At 34.9% G+C, this 20,229-nt stretch overlaps 2 protein-coding genes across 3 annotated transcripts in view; both read left to right on the top strand.

Moving 5' to 3' along the window:
- Window positions 1–213: 213 nt before the first annotated feature.
- On the top strand, window positions 214–11,440 carry LOC142985264 (vesicle transport protein GOT1B). 2 transcript variants are annotated; one of them, XM_076133330.1, is made up of 6 exons: window positions 214–370; window positions 1,190–1,281; window positions 2,032–2,210; window positions 2,839–2,920; window positions 4,650–4,688; window positions 11,363–11,440. In XM_076133330.1, the coding sequence occupies exons 1-6, from the start codon at window positions 346–348 to the stop codon at window positions 11,381–11,383; spliced, it is 438 nt and encodes a 145-aa protein (XP_075989445.1). In that variant the 5' UTR covers window positions 214–345; the 3' UTR covers window positions 11,384–11,440. The 2 variants fall into 2 exon arrangements, with proteins under 2 accessions (XP_075989445.1, XP_075989446.1); XM_076133331.1 differs by having other exon boundaries at window positions 4,650–4,696.
- A 936-nt stretch (window positions 11,441–12,376) lies between these two features.
- Window positions 12,377–20,229, top strand: part of LOC142985125 (A-type potassium channel modulatory protein KCNIP1) — a 50,042-nt gene continuing 42,189 nt past the window's right edge. The window contains exon 1 of the mRNA XM_076133102.1: window positions 12,377–12,944. The gene's annotated coding sequence lies outside the window, so the exon portion shown is untranslated. The remainder of the gene's footprint in view (window positions 12,945–20,229) is intronic.

Below are 20,229 nucleotides of genomic sequence, written 5' to 3'. Positions count from 1 at the left end.
TTTCTGTGTAAGTCGTGGTTGAGCTTTTCCGTTCTTCAACATGTTTGTCATTATGGATTAAGTTAGCAGTCGTATTTTTTTTATCCATTAGTGTAAGCTTTTATTTAAGTGTGACTAATAAATATAGATGTGCATAGACAGCTTTATTGAGACTTGAGAGATAACATTTTTAGACTGGCAAAGCTCCACTTCTTGACAACTGTCAAGATGACATGACATGACAGCGAATAATTCGATAAACTGACGTGGAGCGAGGTTATAAATTTAGTTAAAAAATAATGTTTTAACATAAATTGTATCAATAATTACCATTTAAATATCTGCTAGTGAATTAAATAATCCAAAATGATTGAAATAACGGATACTCAAAGTAAGTTTACACACTTTTCTGTCATAGACAAGATTGCGCGATTTTTTGATGAATTAACAACAAATAAGGCTTAATACATTCATATCGCCATAAATAATGGCTTCTAATGTGTTTCCTTTGCCTTTGAAACTCCAATCTCATCCAAAAATGGCGATAGTACCAGAAATTATTATCGATTTCTTTATTAAAATTTGAAATCAATGCAATGACTTCTCTTCAATTAAATGAGTACAAATGACTATAAATTAATTAGGTCGGGTCTTTATTACATATCTGTGGCCTATTTCAACATATTGTCTGTACAAATATTTGATCAAATAGTTATTATCAAAATGCCCTAGTCTATTTCTCTATGTATAAAATTTGTTGTAAACACTAAGTTAGTATATAAGGTAGGTACTTCAGTTAGTATCATTCTTAAGTACTTATATTAATCATCTTAGTCCATTTCTATAGCATATATGTCTAACCCCTGGTTTCTGAAGCACATTTAGTGGTAGTTTATCTATTCATATAAAAAAAACTGTTTGAATATTATTATATTACCACTAAATGTACCTCAGAAACTGGGTATAAGAGATTGCAGATAACAAGTTTGTCAGTTATATACATACATACATAATTACTCACCATTTAAATTTTTACAAAAAGGCATATGTCGACTGAAGAACACCACTCAGTACAGTCCTTACAAACTTCCCTTGCCTCATTCACATCCATACATCTTGTCATACAGGACCTCTCCCGGTGTATTCATTTGCTTTATTTTTATTAGTCAGTAAAATAGCAGTAATAATGATTTTTTGTTTTTTTTTTCAGAAATTGGAGTAGGTCTTGCCGGTTTCGGCATGACCTTCCTGTTCCTAGGAGTCCTATTATTATTTGATAAGGGTCTACTAGCCATAGGCAATGTGAGTATCAGATTGTGTTGTGATATCAAGTCTTCCTAGCCAATATTGAAACATGCCAATAGGGACTGACTGGTAATATAGAGTTGAATTCAGATTTATTTATTTGCTTATTTATTATATGCCAATTGTGCGCACAATACACAGATACAGACTCTGTTACATCAGTAACTGAGCATAGAGAATTAAAAAATTTTATCACCATACAAGGTTTCATCATGATGTTTTCATTCACTGTTGGAGTACACACATAACTGACTAGCTGACGCGCGCAACTTCGCTTGCGTCACATAAGAAAGAATGAAAAAAAAATCCCCGTTTTTGTAACATTTTTTGTTACTACTCCGCTCCTAATGGCCGTAGCGTGATGTTATATAGCCTAAAGCCTTCCTCGATAAATGGTCTATCTAACACTGAAAGAATTTTTCAAATCGGACCAGTAGTTCCTGAGATTAGCGCGTTCAATCAAACAAACAAACAAACTCTTTAGCTTTATAATATTAGTATAGATAAGTCATTGGTGTGAGTCTTGGGTCAAACCATCAACCACTTACATAGGAGACACATTCTGAAACCACTCAGCTATCACTGCTCTCACTTATGTGTATTATTAAAAAAGAGTGTCCAGGAGTGTCTTGCTAGCTCTTCTCATTGGCCCTACCTTAACTGGCGGTAAATTCACTCTCTGTATCATTGACTATCATAAATTATCATTTGAGCTAAGAATAAATGATTTGTTTGTATTTATTTCAGATTCTATTCATAAGTGGTCTAGCGTGTGTGATCGGGCTACAAAGAACGTTCTTCTTCTTCTTCCAACGGCACAAGATTAAAGCTTCCGTGGCGTTCTTCGGAGGCATCAGTATTGTGCTGCTCGGCTGGCCTATGATTGGCATGGTCGCTGAAATCTATGGCTTTTTGTTATTGTTCAGGTAAAAACATATTTCACTGTTATTAAGTTTTTAAGACGCCTATAGCCAGTTGCGCTCACCGTTCGGTAAACGATCTGTGGGTTAAGCAACCCTTGGCGCGGTCATTCCATAGATGGGTGACCGCATAGTGGTATTTGAACTGGGCGTCTCGTCCCGGTTGATGTCAATTAAGATAACAGTCGTTAAGCCACGTCAAAGGCCTTGGGCGGCCTGAACAACTTTGACACTAGGTTGACCACTAACCATACGATAAGAAGAAGAATTAAGTTTTTCATCCTATAAAATAACTATTTCGATTCAAAAAGTATTATCCCCATATATATATCTCCATCCATCTCACTACTGGGGAGCCTAAAGATTCATGCATCGTAATTAAATAGACTTAAGTATTTTAAGAGTGTGTTAGACCACCACATTAACCAGTTAGTCTTAAATATTGACACTCATCCATGAACTATTTTATAAAACTCTCAGGCATGCAAGGTTTCATCACGATGTTTTCCTTCACCGTTATAACAAGTGATCATTATTTCTAATACACACTACTTAAAAATATTACAGACTATTTTAAAAAGTCATGTTTTCATGCATTTGTTAAAGTATTTAAATATTATTTTCACTATTACAGGGGCTTCCTGCCAGCGGCTGTGAATTTCTTAAGAATGGTGCCTGTTTTAGGGTCTCTGCTTAACCTACCTGTAATTAGAGGAGTGAGTATATAATATTACTAGCTGACCCGCGCAACTTCGCTTGCGTCACATAAGAGAGAATGGGTCAACTTTTTCCCCGTTTTTGTAACATTTTCTACTGGTACTCTGCTCCTACTGGTTGTAGCGTGATGATATATAGCCTATAACCTTCCTCGATAAATGGGCTATCTAACACTGAAAGAATTTTTCAAATCGGATCAGTAGTTTCTGAGATTAGCGCGTTCAAACAAACAAACAAACAAAGTATAGATAAGACCCGGTGGAAGAAATTAGAGGAGACCTTTGCCCAATAATAAGAGGGAAGCTTAAGCAAAAAATTAAACCAATATTGTCTTAAATCCTACGATATGATTATTATGTATGCAGTGATGTTATTTTTATTGATTAGTTTGTTAATAAGTTGTTCCACGCGCGTTCACGCCTGTTCCCCGATCAGAGTCGGTATTAAAGTCCCGTGACAAAGGGTTCGCGCGGCGTTCACGCATACGCATACACATTCACGGCCCCGGCGCAGTTTACTGTGGACTATAATTATTTATTATATAATTACGATGTATTTCTGTCATCCACCATCTTCTTTTCGAACGTTTTCTTTTAATAACTTTCTTGTTTTTGACATCTATATAGTGGTATAGGGACACAGCAAATAAAGTTATCGCAGCAGCAGCTTTTACGTCCATTTCGCGGAGGGCTTCGAACTATTGTGAGCATTCCGTGAATGTGGAGGGCATGGAGTCGGTCCGTGATATCGTGATATCTCCTAAACTATATGTCTAAATAACACACTGTAAACTGCAAAAATAATCTAAATTAAATGCTCGTGATGATGAACTTACTTATTTTGATAAGGATATATGTATTATTGGTTATATCACCAGTTAAACATCACCCAACGAATTAAATGTTTTTTTAATACAGAAAAGTAGTTTTTGTGACTTAAATAAAAAAGCTGGATATATGTCATCGCGGACTTTTTTGTAGAACTAATAAAGACCAATGTTTTTGCTATACATTGTTCTTACTTGTATCCAACGGTATAAGCGGCGCACGCACAAATGCAATCTTCAATTAGTTTTTTTTTCTGACTTCTTGGACATAAATCGCTATAACTCAGCTAATATAGTTTCAATGTATTTCAATTATATATAAAAACCTGTCGGAGAAAATACTCTTTCTATTAGTGAAAACCGCATCAAAATCCGTTGCGTAGTTTTAAAGTTTTATGCATACGAAGGGATTACAGACAAAATGGGCGACTTTGTTTTATACTATGTAGTGATACATATAACTCAAATGTGATTGACTGACATAGTGATCTATCAACGCACAGCACAAACCACTGGACGGATCGAGATGAAATTTGACATACAGAGGGCATATCACGTATCTCAGTTGACAGCTAGTGTACGTCAAATTGATGGTCACTATTCAGTACATTGCCGCCTTGACGTAACGTGATAATCACTATATTCTAAGGGACAGAACAATGTACAGCATAGTGACTTTCAAATGGTTGTCAACTAAGATAAGTAATAGACGATAGATAAATGTTATGACGTAGGCATCCGCTAAGAAAGGATTTTGATCAATTCTACCCCCAAGGGGATATAAAAGGGGTTGAAAGTTTGTATGAAAATTCTGTCTTAAGTCACAAACCACGCGAACGAAGTCACGGGCAAAAGGTAGTTAGTAGTTATATTTATTTATGTTTTTTTATTTTTATTTCCAGATCGTTGACCGAATAGCCGGCGACAACGGGCGCAACATGGTATGATAGTGCGTACATAAATAAAGACTTTTATATTATTTATAATATATAATTAATAATTTATAATAATTATTATAATATAGTGAATCTTTGAGGAAAATTGACAGTTAATTTTATTGGTGGATTTAGTGTGAGTATTGCGTGTGCGTGGCGTTTGCGTGACGTCTGCGTTAGATGTGCGTGACGACTGTGATGATCATTATATTATGTGTGTGTAATTGTGAAGATGGTGGGAAGTGCGTAATATTACAATAATATTTGCGTCAAATGTAGGTGTTTGACAAAGGAATAATGTTAGCGGTGCGAGTGCGGCACGATTGCGTGGATAAGACGTTTTGTTTGCATAGTATCTCTTTCATCTTTAGAGATGTTCAAGTGGACAGCAGGCAGCAATGTTTGCGCTGCGTGATATATGCGGTGCGTGTGCGTGACGTCTGCGTATTACAAGCGTTTTATAAACGTTGTTATTTACATTAAATACGCCAGTAATAAATTAACTGTCTGTTTCATAAGATTTTTAATAAAAGTGAACGTGAAGTGAAATTTTGTATGATAATTGTAAATTATTTGTTTTAAATACATACATACATAATATCACGCATTGTTTCTATGGGGTTGGGCAGACTGCTTTATATATTTATACCTGCTGCTTGAAATTCTTGGTGAAAACTGCTTCAGGCGCTGTATACGAGTTGTCTTACGTGAATAACGTCGCATTTGTATTGCATTAAGGGCTTCCCTTCTAAAGGGGGCGATTCGCGGCAAGATAAAGACATGAGACCGAAAAGACTGCGCCATTACTAAACTTTAGGTAATGCGTATGAAACAGTTCACAAGCGAGACCGAGACAGGACAGATTAGTAAAGTTGGGGTCGCAGTCTTCGGTCGCGGTCTCATGTCTGTGTGGCGTGAACCGCCGTCTTTACAACTTTGATCGTACGTAGTTGCGTAGTTTTACATAACTACCTCTGTGGCGCGGTCGGTAGTATATGCGGCTGCCGTGCGAGAGGTCTCGGGTTCGAATCCTGGGTCGAGCCAAAAAAGTCTTTTCTGAGATTTTCTGTTAAGAATTTCTTAGAGATTGCCCGGAGTTGGGAAGTTGAGGTCGAAGACCTCCGTGCCTCGGAGAGCACGTAAAGCCGTCGGTCCTGCGCCTGACCTCTCACTGGTCGTGTCGGTTATCCGTCCCACCAAACTATGAGAGTGATGGAATAGAGAGTGTACCTGTGTATTGTGCACACACTTGGACACTATAAACAAAGTCCTGCACAGATGGCCAGTTTCAATTAAACTGACCGCCGTAGCCGTATATCGGCTAGGAGGGACATAAGTTTTACATCGGCGTGCTCTTTACCATACGCTAAAACAATAGCCACCTTTCCACACACACAGTATCGCACGTTCCTAGTATGGTACAGTATAACGCTTGTGCTCTGAGAGAGCGATGTTGTTCGCGGGCGCGGGGAGGTGAGCGCGGCAACGGCTCTTTGCTTTCTTCTTGCACACACTTTAAACGCGCTCTTTCATACGCGATTGTTGTTATATGCGCGATAGTGTGTGTGAAATGGTGGCTTATATTAGCGTATGAGAAAAGCAAGCTTGAACATTACTATAGTCTCACAACTTGTATGCAAGGTTCGCGGTACGGAGGTATACAACATACAGAATGTATAACATCAGTGACTCGGCTTATACAGCTGACGGTGACCTGTTTCATACAGATACTTTATTTATTATAGAAATACAAAAAAAATATCACAATTATGTAGATACATCAAGCATGCCAAAGTTCTATGTTGTCGGACTATAGTGTGCGCGAACAATTGCGTAACTTAACAACTGCGTGATGTGTGCGTGACGGTTGCGTGACGTGCGCTTATGTTTTTTCTTTGTATGGGATACATTTATTACGCACATTTTGAATTTCTTGTTATGGTTTTGTATGGGTTCATATGTATGTAATTATTGATTGGGAAATTATAATATTATAGTTATATTTATTCTATGTATTGTATTATTAATATTATGTAATGTATTAAAAAATAGATGAACAAATTTTGATGCGATTTCTAATAAATACCTATTATTTTAAAATATAACTATTGTTAGACTTGCGTCTGCCTACCCCTTGTGGTAATAAAGGCGTGATGTTATTCTCATACATACGGTCTATGTATTATGTAATATTAAATACAAAAATAATTTAAAATAATAATAAATTTAGGAATGTTCTTAAATATTTTTTATTAAATAATAATTGTGGCCAAAAGTATACTATAATTTGCACATATTTTTTACTATCTATATAAAACTCTTCCGTTACTGACTGACTGGTGAATTAATAAAAAATAAATATTCCTAACCTTATTGTACCTGTGTCTGCCATATATTAATTTTATGTATGCGTATAACGCAGACGGCCGACTTTAAAGTCGGTGACTTCGGCCGTCTTTAGTCCCATATAGTTAGTTGTCTTTTATTATTTTTGGCTGAATTAAAGTCGGTGACCGACTCCGGCCAACTTTAGTTCTATGTAGTTGTCTATTATTCCTTGACGGCCGAATATAAGTCGGTGACCGACTCCAGCCGACTTTCGTCCCATGTAGTCATTTAAAAATAGGTCGGGTTTATGCAAAAGGAAGTTTGTAAGGATCGTACCAAGTGGCGTTCTCTGCCTACCCCTATGAGAAGACAGTGTAATTTTATGCAAGTTATTATCTATACTAATATTATAAAGCTGAAGAGTTTGTTTGTTTGATTGAACGCGCTAATCTCAGGAACTACTGGTCCGATTTGAAAAATTCTTTCAGTGTTAGATATCCCATTTATCGAGGAAGGCTATAGGCTATATAACATCACGCTACGGTCATTAGGAGCGAAGTAGCAACGAAAAATGTTACAAAAACGGGGAAAGTTTTGACCCATTCTCTTATGTGACGCAAGCGAAGTTGCGCGGGTCAGCTAGTAACTTATATGTAGACGATTTTAGCTCAAATAACATTTATTTCTATCGCACAATGGTTAGTCTTACTTATCATAGTTTAAGTATGCGATACATTTTAAACATTAATTTTTTCGACTGTCTCCGTGGCGCAGGTTTAGGTCACCACGCCAACACCACTGCGTCGGGAGGTCGTGGGTTCGATTCCCACACAGAACAATTATTTGTGCGATCCACAAATAATTGTTTTGGGGCTGGTTGTTCTTTGTGTCCGTTGTTTGTATGTTTGTAAAAGTCCCCGCGACACAAGAGCAAATCTTAGTGCTGTGTCTAAAAAAAGATTTTAGCTCAAATAACATTTATTTCTATCGCACAATAAATAATCTTACTCATCGTAGTTTAAGTTGATACATTTTAAACACAAATTTTCTGTCAAACCGACTTTGTCGCCCGAGAGTCGGTCGTCTGCGTTTTAACAAAAAATCCTGAATAGTTTTAAAACTGTAATATATTTAATTAAGGACTGTTTCTTATGTAAAATATAACATTTTTTTACTGAAATAATAGAAAATTCGTGAAAAAGAACTTCAAATTTAGATTTTAATCCCTTTAAATGGCACTCAGAAACTTCACTTAAATGTAAGTAAAGCTTAAAAGTCTGGGTCTCTAATAAAGTTTTCACTCACATGTCGCCGACACGCCGACAATTGTAGGCGGATTTTTTTCATAGGCAGTTTATGTCGCTGACATAATTATTTAAAAAAAACCCGCCTACATTAAGTCGCCGACAATTTTTCTATAATAAATTCCGTAAATTAACTATTTTGAAATTAAGCCGCCGACATATGCCCGTATGTCGGCGGGCGGCGACTTTTATTTGAAGACCCCTACAGCCGTACTGTAGTAGACCATAAAAGGCTAAAGTCTAACCCTCTTATTCATAAACACACTATAAACCTATTTTAGTTAAAAAGCTACTATAATATGTTTTCTCTCTTACATTTCGCTAAGGAGTGAAAGAAACAAAACACTTTATAAGCCTTTCATAACTTCATATATTTTTATGAATAAGAGGGTATTGATTTAATTTAAATGACCTTTCTGAATGTGACCTTTAAAATTGTAAAGTTATGTAGAATTTTAATACTGTCTTGTCAAATATAAGTATTAATGTATAAATATGATTTTTATTTGCATGTAAAACCTTTAGTCTATTAAAATATTACATATCTTAGAGTTTAGTTTATATTTAATACCTTAGCTAGTTTGACACCCGGCCGCCATTTTGAAAAAAAAGGAGACGGGGGGTCAAGTGTGACCACACAAAGTTGAGCTTAAGCTTTTATTGACCCCTACTTATAGCCTTAGCTTGGATTTTTCAAACCCGGCTTTGAAAGCGGAGTCGGGGTTGGGGTCAAAGGCGACCCCACAAAATGAAGAAAAATCAAATCATTTATTCCTTCAGCTCAAATGCTGACACTTATGATAGTCAATGATACAGAGAGTGAATTTACCGCCAGTTCGGAAAGTAGAGCTGGTAAGAAACTCCTGGCCACGCTTTTTAAGTTTCTGTCCCCCCGGATTCAAGACCTAACCCCACCCTCATTCCGGGAGGAGACCCTTGCCCAGCAGTGGGACAGTTACTTTAATTTATTGTTTATTTAATTAGAAATTGCATCAAAATTTGTTTAAGTAATATTATTAACTAGCTGTCCCGCGCAACTTCGCTTGCGTGACATAAGAGAGAATGGGTCAAAATTTTCCCCATTTTTGTAACATTTTTCTCTGGTACTCTGCCCCTATTGGTCGTAGCGTGATGATATGTAGCCTAAAGCCTTCCTCGATAAATGGACTATCCAACACTGAAAGAATTTTTCAAATCGAACCAGTAGTTCCTGAGATTAGCGCGTTCAAACAAACAAACAAACAAACAATCAAACAAACAAACAAACTCTTCAGCTTTATAATATTAGTATAGATTTATTTATTTTGTTTTTTTTACGCATCGCTCTATAATTTGGGCTACAATATTTATTTATAGGTGTATTTAATTATTTAAATTGTAGATATATAATTTTGTTTTCTAGTTACAGTATAAGTATATGTGTATATAGATTATTCTTCTGTAAGTGTGTATGTCACTGAACTTCTCTTAAACGACTGGACCGATTTTGATGAAATTTTTTGTGTGTGTTCAAGGGGATCTGAGAATGGTTCAGATTCTCAATTTTGTTCGCTGGACAATGCTTTTTAATTAACTTTTACAAATTAAAGACGTGTAGACAGGACAACGTTTGTCGGGTCCGCTAGTATGTAGGGGAACCTGTTGTACCTTGGCACTATGTGTACCTAGGCCACTGGGCTCGTTTTCAAATATTCGCGCGATACTAAATTCTACTGTTTATAGTATTCGATAGGTCACTACAGACTATTCAATGTGAAGTTATTCGCATACCGCCATTAAGCCGGTGTTTGGTGTTATCGACGCTGAAACTTTTTTGTGTGAAAAAGTAAGTATTTCTAATATATTTTGAAGTCTAATAGTTTTAAAAGTTTTCTAATAGTCACTTAACTGTTATATGCTATCGGTTCTTTAATTTTACAAGTCTCAACACAATAAAAAACTTACGAGATACTTAACCTCTAAACTATATAAATCCACCGTTTTAGTGAAGTTGGAGTAGTGTTGTACCTCGGCCACTGTCGATCAGCTGTACCTTGGCCAGTGACCAAGGTACAGCTGATCAACAAAAAGTTAACAAGAACAGAGAAATTTATTATGTTCCAGAGATACAGAAGTACTGGGATTTCTACTAAATGCTTATGGCTGAATAATATATCTACATTATTGATTATTGATAGTGTTTTTATAATAGCTAGTCCAAATGACTGATTAAAATTTAAGAGAGAAGTAGTAATTTATATATAGGTAAAGATAATTGTTTCAATATTTTGTTTTCCATTTGCTATGCTATATAGGTATATTGATTTGCTATATTATATTATGTGATATCGTCGCTGCGCCTGCCAAGTTCCACATGTGACTTTTGTGAGATTTTGGAATTTTTTTTTTTATTTGGGACACAAGATTCATTTTTTTTTAACATCAAAATTCACATATGGAGTTTGGCAGGCGCAGCGATGTGATGTAACGAAACGGTGGCAAAAAGTTGGTTGTTATTGTTGAAATATTTTGTTTAAAAAGCATAAAAATAGCTATGAATATTATTTTAATTTTGATCATTTCTAAATGTTGATCATTTGAGAATTTTTAAAATGTTTTGTTAAATACTGTAATAATACTGTGTACTGTAATAAATCAAATAAAATGATTTTAGTTAACAAAACTTGATAATTTGCTTAAATTACCCCCAAATTTCAATGTGGCCTAGGTACAACGTACTACTGGCCTAGGTACATAGGGTATGTTGTACCTTGGCCACATTTCCCATTTTTTTCTAAATTTAAAAATATTATGTAAGTATTAAATATACATTTCTGATATTTTTTTGGTGAGTACCCAAATAATTGACATTTCAAAATATGCAAATATGATTTGTGTGCTGCACGTCAAATCACAATAAAAAATATATTTCTAAAAAACCGGCCTAGGTACAACAGGTTCCCTTATATAAGAATGCACAAATAAGCACTTTTCAACACTGTAATGTACGTAAGACCATGAAATGCTTACGTTTTAAGGGAACTTATATAGGATTTCTTTTCTTTACAGGAAGAAGGCAAGTTATCATGAGAAGTGATGAAGTTATATTACATTCCTTATTTTATTAAATAAAGTTTATTTTTTCATATCACTTGTATTTTTATTTACACTTGGTAAAAAGTCAACCATCTGTTTAAGTTGGGTTTCCATGTATTTCTATACTAACCAAAATAGCCTGAAAGTCTGAAACCATATTAGAATAAAGTAATACCTACCATATGTATTTAAATGATACGTAGGTAATAATCACGCCTAGTTCCCGTAGCGGTACGAACAAAGAACGCCACTTGGTACTATCCTTACAAACTTCCCTTGCTTCATTCACATCCATACATCTTGTCATACAAGACCGCCAGTTACGATATTCAACACAAGATTTACTTAAAACTCTGAAAGTCCATATTATGAAACTGAGTCCCTAACATTGACATATCTTGTTTAACTGCGCCACAAAAATTCATTCTCCCAAATCCTACAGCGGTCAAACACGCAATAATAAAACGTAATTTTTAACACGCCCTTTCATCAGCGTAACAACTTCGCAACATTTTTGTTTAATCAAAGCAATAATAAAACGCAATTGCATCCCCGTGCGTAGCTATAATCTGTGGAACATCGATAAACGTTGATGGCGGCGCGTACCTTGGCAAGTGTTGCCATTATCGAGCGTCACCCGTAAATTTTGGGAAAATTTCGCAATATTGAAAGTTACTGTAACAGGTGTTTTTTGATTATTGATTTTAAGTGAATTGTTATTTTGTGTGGTTTGTAACTCGAAATATTTGGTTATTTGAATAATACATATTTGTATAGAAACCATTGTTTAAATAGAAATGAGTTGAGTGTAAATTATAAATTAAATAAATCATATATTTCTTGGTTTTTAATAGATATCGCAATAAAATATACCATTGTTTTATAATATTTTGATCGAAAGCACAAGCACTAATAAACGCCAATTTATTTTTTACTATTTTTTATTTGAAATTAATCATTCACATTAGTATGTCTTCAGTATAACAGTTATGTATATCGGAATACAAAGTATTGTTTAAAGAATCACATCTTAATATAATAATTCCAATAATAATAACATGAAATAAATGAAGGCTACCTTATACTTCTTCCATTACATTAACAAACCTCATTTCTATGCACCAAGGCGCATTAAAATCAAGGTTCTATCGGATTTATAAAATATACAATGCAGTCCGGGAATAATAAATCAGCAAGCGGGCAACCCCGCTACCAGTTACCGCCCGTTCCCGGGCACGAAAAGTCGTGCGTAAAGATTTTCTAACCCTATTTTTAACGTTTAAATCGCACAAAAAAGAATCTCGCGGCAAATTGGTATGGTAAAATATGTTAAACATGAATAAAATAACTGAAATTAACGTCTAAATGTGCTATGTGAAGTATTAAATTAGGTTAAAAGTCATTCTCAAATCAAACGTTTTAGTAATAGTGGGACTGTACGAAGCAGGGATACCATTTATTATTATTTTATTTATTTCGTCGTAAGTGGAGTGGCGAATATAAATTTTGATTGTTAAAGTGTTTTCCAAATTTATTTGTGAAAATTATCGCGTCTGTAAGTATTTTTGATAAAATTTAAATTTAAAACGCTAATAGGCTGAATGTTAATTAATGCCTTTGGATTTTTTTTTGTTTTTTTTTTCTGCTTGATTTTCCCACAATTTTTCCGTGTCTTTTTTTTTAATAAATATATTTTTTTTATTTACGATATGCTTGTTTTCTTTTGTTGAGTCCGCCCTTTTTTGCATTTTAACCTTTTCAGCTTTATGTGTGATCGTAAGTATTATAATAAGAGCTAAATGAGCACTACCTTATTTTCCTATAAATTATAATGATATTCACCTAAGTAAAACCTTCATAGTCGTTGTTCGTTATGATTTCTTTGCAACTAACCTAGTGGCTAATTAAGTTGTAATTTATTACCATTTCGCTCATTTGCGTGTACGTCAACACCCATAAATTTGCACTAATCGAATACAAATATTGATGAATTTATATTTTGCTAACAAAAGCATGTAATAATTAGTGATAATTATAATCTAAATATTACTAATATTATTATTGCGAATTATATTGTTCTCTCAGCTAAACTCGTCAACCGATTTTGGTAAGATTTAGTTTTAGAGATAGATGAATGTCTTGAGTAAAACATTTTGTTTTCAAATTAAGTAAGAAACTAAATTATTTCTACGCGAGCTGAGCTTCAGCTGCGAGGGTTAATTTATTTCCGAAAAAATACCTGAATTATAATAATTACCTGTAAAATATGCATTTTAATACAATTTGCAAATGGTTTTCGAATAAAATGTGACAAAAAATGTAATTTAATTACAATTTCTCGATATTGAAGTCCGATTGCTCATAAGCAATCGTTTTAACTTATTTACAAACCCTTTTTTTAATTCGTGGTCATCAAATAATATTAAGTAGGTACATTACATACCTATAATGCGTGATTTTTTTCTCATAGGGTTAAACGGAGACCAAATAACGCCACTTTGTATTAACAATATCAATAGCTCATAAAATATCCGTAATATATAATAATAATATCTACAAAATGCCACCAATTTATCAACTTCAAAATCCAAAACCCCGTTTTCAATTGCATCTCATTAAATACTGAACACATTTTGATAGTCCTCACTCAGACCCTAGAGAGTTGTAACAACCCGTGCCCATTACACTGTACTTAACGTGTCAAAATTTAAATTAGAAATTGTAAATTTATTAGGGTTTGACTTCATTAGCTGTTCTGTTAACTGTTTACCAATTGACTGTTTATTAAACCACTAGCTGACCCGCGCAACTTCGCTTGCGCCCAATAAGAGCGAATGGGTGAAATTTTTACCCATTTTTGTAACATTTTTTTACTGGTACTCTGCTCCTTTTGGTCGTAGCGTGATGATATAGCCTATGTCCTTTCTCGGGTATCAAAATATCTCTATACCAAAATTGGTTCAATAGTTTAGGCGTGATTGAGTAGCAGAGAGACAGACAGAGTTACTTTCGCATTTATAATATTAGTATGGATTTTTGGTTAAAGATAACAATGTGTTATTCTGCAAGATATACAAGTGCGAGTCGGAAACGCGCAAGAAAGATTCCGTACCAAAAAAAATATGAAAATTCACACGTTTTTGTATGGGGACCCCCGTAATTATTTTTTAAGTAATTTTTGTTAGTAAAAGCAACGGTAATACTTATTTTGTGAAAATTTCAGCTTCCTAGCTATTACTGTTTATGAGATACAGCCTGGTGAGAGACGGACAGATAGCGGAGGCTTAGTTATATCGTAATAGCTAAATCTTCATGTAATGGCGGTAGAAACCCGTAGTATCAAACATACATTAATACAATACATATTTGCAAGATGGCCTCCAAACTAAGGAAAAAAATAATTACCTAGTTATGTAAAAATCGATCTGTTCTTTATGAACAAAGTCGCATGTGACAGCTAGTCTCAGATAAAGTTCTAAGTAACGCTAATACCGTATGTTATAAGAACAAAGTTATGTTAATAATATCATTTAATATGCATCAGATTACCACCGACATTAATTTATGAACGTAAACAGTATTTAGTTTGTAAACTAGTGGTTTATGGTAACTAACCAGTGACTTCAGTCGTATTTTTAATTGTTCACTAGTGGCTTGCCTTAAATCGGGTCCGGAGAAACCTTATCAAGTTATACACTAAAAGCAAAAATATACTTACATAATTATTGGCAATCGCTCTATCGATTGTTGAAAACCGTATGAAAAACTGTTTCGGACATTTCGAGTTTAGCGTAAACAGGCAGACTGAACTCGGCAGTTGACTTTAATATAATACGAAGTGACGATTTTCAAACTATGTTTCTGGGATTAAAAGATAGACGATGATATTTCAGCGGATAATCACACATGTACCTATCCTATTTATGCTTGACATACTAGTCTAAATGTAGGAAATTTTCTAGCTAGGGCGGAATTTCGATACTATTTGCTAAATTTCACCTCGATCTATTCAGTAGTTAAGCCGTGAAAAACATATAAAACAAAATAACTCGCTTATATAATAGGCAGTAAGGTGTATGGTTTAAAGCCAATAAAACTAAAATAACAAAAATCAACAAAATCATTTAATTTAACCATTATTTATCACGCATTTGTAACAAACTACTTCCTACTACAAAATTATTAGCAAATAACTCGAAACTATAAATACTGGCAACAACTCAACAAGGAAAACAAATAAATAAGAGCACCATAGACATAATAATTTCGCGCCAAAACTATCATAGATTATTTATACAAAAATTATGTCTTCGATAAAACAAAATTTTACTGTTGTTACTTAGCCTCAGTCTGGTCTTTCTTCCAAACTATGTTGGAGTCGGCTTCCAGTCTCACTGGATGCAGCTGAATACCAGTGTTTTACATGAAGCGACTGTCTATCTGACCTCCACAACCCAGTTACCTGGGTTATAACACGATACCCTTCTGTAAGACTGGTTGTCGGATTTTCTAGCATCTGACTACTGTTAACGACTGTCAAAGATCTTAAAAAATGACAATCGGGACCCTCAATTTAACGTGCCTTCCGAAACCCTGAGGAACTCGATATGTAGATGGTCACCCATCTACACAACAACCTCGGCAAGTGATCGATCCGCGCATTTATTGTTACTTGGCCACGAAGCTTATAAATTTAAATAACTAGTCAAATTGGATTGAAACTACACAATGCAATCATTTCTACGGTATAGAATGGTATTATTATTTAATGAACCTGGGAACAGACAGTTGTGGTGCATTGTCTAGCTACTGAGTCACCTGGCATTGTTCTCTCAAACAATTTCCATGGATCGATAACGCTTTAGTTATAGAATAGTTTTTTAAAATACAGACTTGAAATTACTGCCTCCGTGGCGCAATGGTTTAAGGTCACCACGCTGCTACCATTGCGTCGGGAGATCGTGGGTTTGATTCCCACACGGGACAATTATTAGTGCGATCGACAAATGATTGTTTCGGGTTTGGTTGTACTTTGTGTCCGTTGTTTGTATGTTTGTAAAAGTCCCCGCGACACAAGAGCAATTCAAAGTGCGGGAGTTGTCTTTTTTAAAAGATAAGAAATTTTTTTTTTCATAATTTTGTTTAAAATTTCGACATAGTAGGTACTTTTCAATACTAATTCCCCTATAATATTAGATAACAGTCCCGTTCTTCTCGTATGTTAAAATACTGTTTTTATGTAAGGGTTGATTCCGGGTGTGTTTTTCATAAATAATTTAAATGCACCGTGTTTGTGGTGTTTAAAAATTTATACTTTTACACCTCTTGCTGTAGGGGTGGCAATATGTTTTGCTTGAATGTTTGTTCAAAGTAAAATTATCAAAATATAAGCTGGCAGAAGCTTGTGAATTCGTTCGCCTAAAAGATTTTTGCTGATAAAAAGTATCTTATGTGTTAATCTAGGTTAAAAACTATTAGTGTACCAAATGTAATCAAAATACGTCCAGTATTTTTTCGTGAAAGACTAACAGACATGCATCCATGCTTGCAAACTTTCGCATTTATAATATTAGTAGGATGTGAAATATAGATTTGGCAAAATCATATAATTTAAATCATAGATTTCATGCTTGCCTAAAAAGTCTCACTTACGGTTAAAAGATACAAATGGCGTTTATATTTATTTAGATAAATATATGTATATTCCAAGTTATCTTCAGTATTTCCAAAATAGGTACCTATTACTCTTCTTTTACTCGTCATATAACTTTACTAGCTGACCCGCGCAACTTCGCTTGCGTCACATAAGAGAGAATGAGTCAGAATTTTCCCCGTTTTTGTAACATGAATTACTGGTACTCTGCTCCTTTTGGTCGTAGCGTGATGATATATAGCCTATGTCCTTTCTCGGATATCAAAATATCTCCATACCAAATTTCATGCAAATTGGTTCAGTGGTTTAGGCGTGATTGAGTAGCAGGCAGACAGACAGACAGACAGATAGACAGACAGACAGAGTTACTTTCGCATTTATAATATTAGTATGGATATGCCTAAATATAGCAACAACTTACTAAATCAAACATGTATACAAGAGACGTTTTAATGCGTGTGACGGAACGGAAGCACGGACGTCTCAGTCCAAGTGAGAACGGTTGCCGTCCCTATTTGTACCTAAGGATCATTGTCTTGGGAAATCCAAGACTGTCTATTAATAAGAAAAAAGGTAGATCTGTGATTATTCTTACTGGTTTAGTAATTTATTCATTGACTAGAAGGTCCTTCGGTAGAGGAGAGACGCCCATAGCTAGTTGCGCTCACCAGTCGGTAAACGATCTGTGGGTTAAGCAACCATTGGCGCGATTATTACATCTATAGATGGGTGAAAGTGCTATTTGAACCGGGCGTCTCCGTGCTTCGGAGGGCACGTAAAAAGTCGGTCTCGGCTGTTGTCTACTAAGATAACAGTCGTTAAGCCACGTCAAAGGCCTTCGGGCGGCTTGAACAACTTTGACACTAGGTTGACCACTAACCATACGACAAACAAACAAACAAACAAACGGTAGAGGAGCTCGTTTAGTTAACAACAGCCGCGCGGATCGTTCTCTGATGTTAAGCTACGCTTGCCGAGGTTGTTCTGTAGATAGGTGACATATCGAGTTCCTCCGTGTGAAGGCACGTTAAATTGTGGGTCCTGGCTGTCATTTTCAAAGATCTTTGACAGTTATTAACAGTAGTTGGAAGCTTGAAAGTCTGACATCCAGTCTTACCAAAGGGTATCGTGTAATAACCCAGGTAACTGTGTTGTGGAGGTCAGATAGGCAGTCGTGTCATGTAAAACACTGGTATTCCGCTGCATCCGGTGAGACTTGATTTGATTAGTAACCATAGATAAAAATAATAGAAAACTATCATTAATGAATTTTGACAGGGTGTCGAACTAAAAGTCGCACAATAACTTATTCTACACTTTCTCAAAAATATAGGCAAATCCACAGACAAAACTTAGCCCACTATATTTAGAAGCTAGATACAAAATCGTTACAACCCAGACCGGACCAGTCTGGGCAATAAATAATGCCACAATGTTAGCCAATTTTAGTGCCAAACTGCTCTAGATATTATATCGGCTACAAATTCAATAAAGTTAGCCTATTGCCCCCAACGGCTATTAAGTTTTGTAGCCTACTAGCTTATTTAGTAGACCCGGTAGACATTTTACTCATTGGTATAGATTGTAAAATTTAGCAATATAAATTAGATTGTAAAATTCAGCAATATAAATTAGTTGTATGTATTTAGAAGTATATAAGTATGTTTATCAGTTATTTGGTTACAGTACAAGCTCTGCTTAGTTTGGAATCAAATGAACGTGTGTGAGTTGTACAATGATATTTATTTATTATTTTAAATTGACTATCAGTCAAATCAGATTCTCTTTATGAAATGTCAAAAACACATTTTAGTATACAAATTATGACAAAGTGACGTCACTATGTCGTATTTTCGTGTCAAATGAGTGCATAATACAATGTTTCAGTCTGTAATAAATTCAATTTCAACATTATTAACAAAATATTTGACATAGCATTAGCATTTTGGATGAAACTTTTACGAGTACAGTTTAATAATTTTCTATTACATTATTTCATTTATTAATTATTTTATTAGCAACAGCCCGGAGCTTTTCTCGTATTTCATACGCCTCTAGCTACACCTTAAGAGACAACAGGCTTAGGTGCAGCGCAGACGGCACACTTTTTGTGTGCGATCGAGTCTGCAGAATATCATGATAGACATTTAAAAAGAAAAATGTGGGATGAAGTGTGCTGTATTGTTTATTCCGCTCCTGTTTGGACATGTATGAGTCTAAAGAAAAAACAAAATCCGGTAAGTTTAAGTTTTTAATAGACTTTACCACATTAGTACACAGACTCGATCGCACAAAAAGTGTGCCGTCTGCGCTGCACCTTAAAGTTAATAAAAAAGGCAAGACACAGGCCAGTGACAGACAGACAGACAGCCAAGTTTCATTAATCGGGTCTCGTTTTTAGACCATTAGTATAATAATTACGTAAGAAAAATTAAGCAACGCAAAGAAAGGTGTTTATTCAGTCTAATCAACAAATCTTAAAGCTTTCGCGACTAGCCATCTTGGAACACGTCATAAAAAGATAAAATCTACTGAAACGAAAGAATAATGACTTTTATTGTATTTTCAAGCAAAAAATATTAAAAAATATAGTAATACAAAGACAAGCGGATTGCTTAACGTTAAACTATACTCGTGTCATTTAAAACGTGTTTACTAAGTCATGTCATTATATCGGAGTCTCTCACTCACTACACATTGTCACATTACTATGATTCTTTTGATTATGACGTAGTGAACACGTTTGTTATGAGCGAAGTAAAACAATTTTGATTTTATGAACTTAAAACTCCATGGCGCAGTGGTTAAGTGGTCACCACGCCGCTACTAGAGCGTAGAAAGGTCGTGAGTTCGATTCCCAAACTTAACAGATATTTATGCAATCCAGAAATAGTTGTTTCGGGTCTAGTACAGATATCGGGTCTACTTTTGTCCATTGTATTAGTCCCCGCGACACAAGAACAATATTTCTAGTGCGGGAGTTGTCTTTAAATATAAGAAAAGCCCTCTTAATAACACAACCCAAAATGTTACTTTTCAATGGACTAAAAACAAACCCTCTATCTTTTATAATAAACATAAATCAAATGCATCAATTAATTTTTACTAGCAACATACATTTTCCCGCCAAATTCATCACCACAGATAACATAACACGCATCGTATTCTCGCCAAAACTATTAAACCT

The sequence above is a fragment of the Anticarsia gemmatalis genome, chromosome 29 (genome assembly GCF_050436995.1).
Source record: "Anticarsia gemmatalis isolate Benzon Research Colony breed Stoneville strain chromosome 29, ilAntGemm2 primary, whole genome shotgun sequence".
Classification (NCBI taxonomy): Eukaryota; Metazoa; Arthropoda; class Insecta; order Lepidoptera; family Erebidae; genus Anticarsia; species Anticarsia gemmatalis.
Note: the sequence above shows the minus strand (reverse complement) of the source record. Positions and strands in the feature narration are given on the sequence as shown.

Bases quoted from the DNA above. Each gene is read 5' to 3' on its own strand.
- LOC142985264 (XM_076133330.1), top strand. From the start codon at position 346: ATGATTGAAATAACGGATACTCAAA. The intron at 2,211-2,838 runs GTAAAAACATAT...TCACTATTACAG, and splicing joins GGCTTTTTGTTATTGTTCAG to GGGCTTCCTGCCAGCGGCTG. The intron at 2,921-4,649 runs GTGAGTATATAA...TTTTATTTCCAG, and splicing joins ACCTACCTGTAATTAGAGGA to ATCGTTGACCGAATAGCCGG.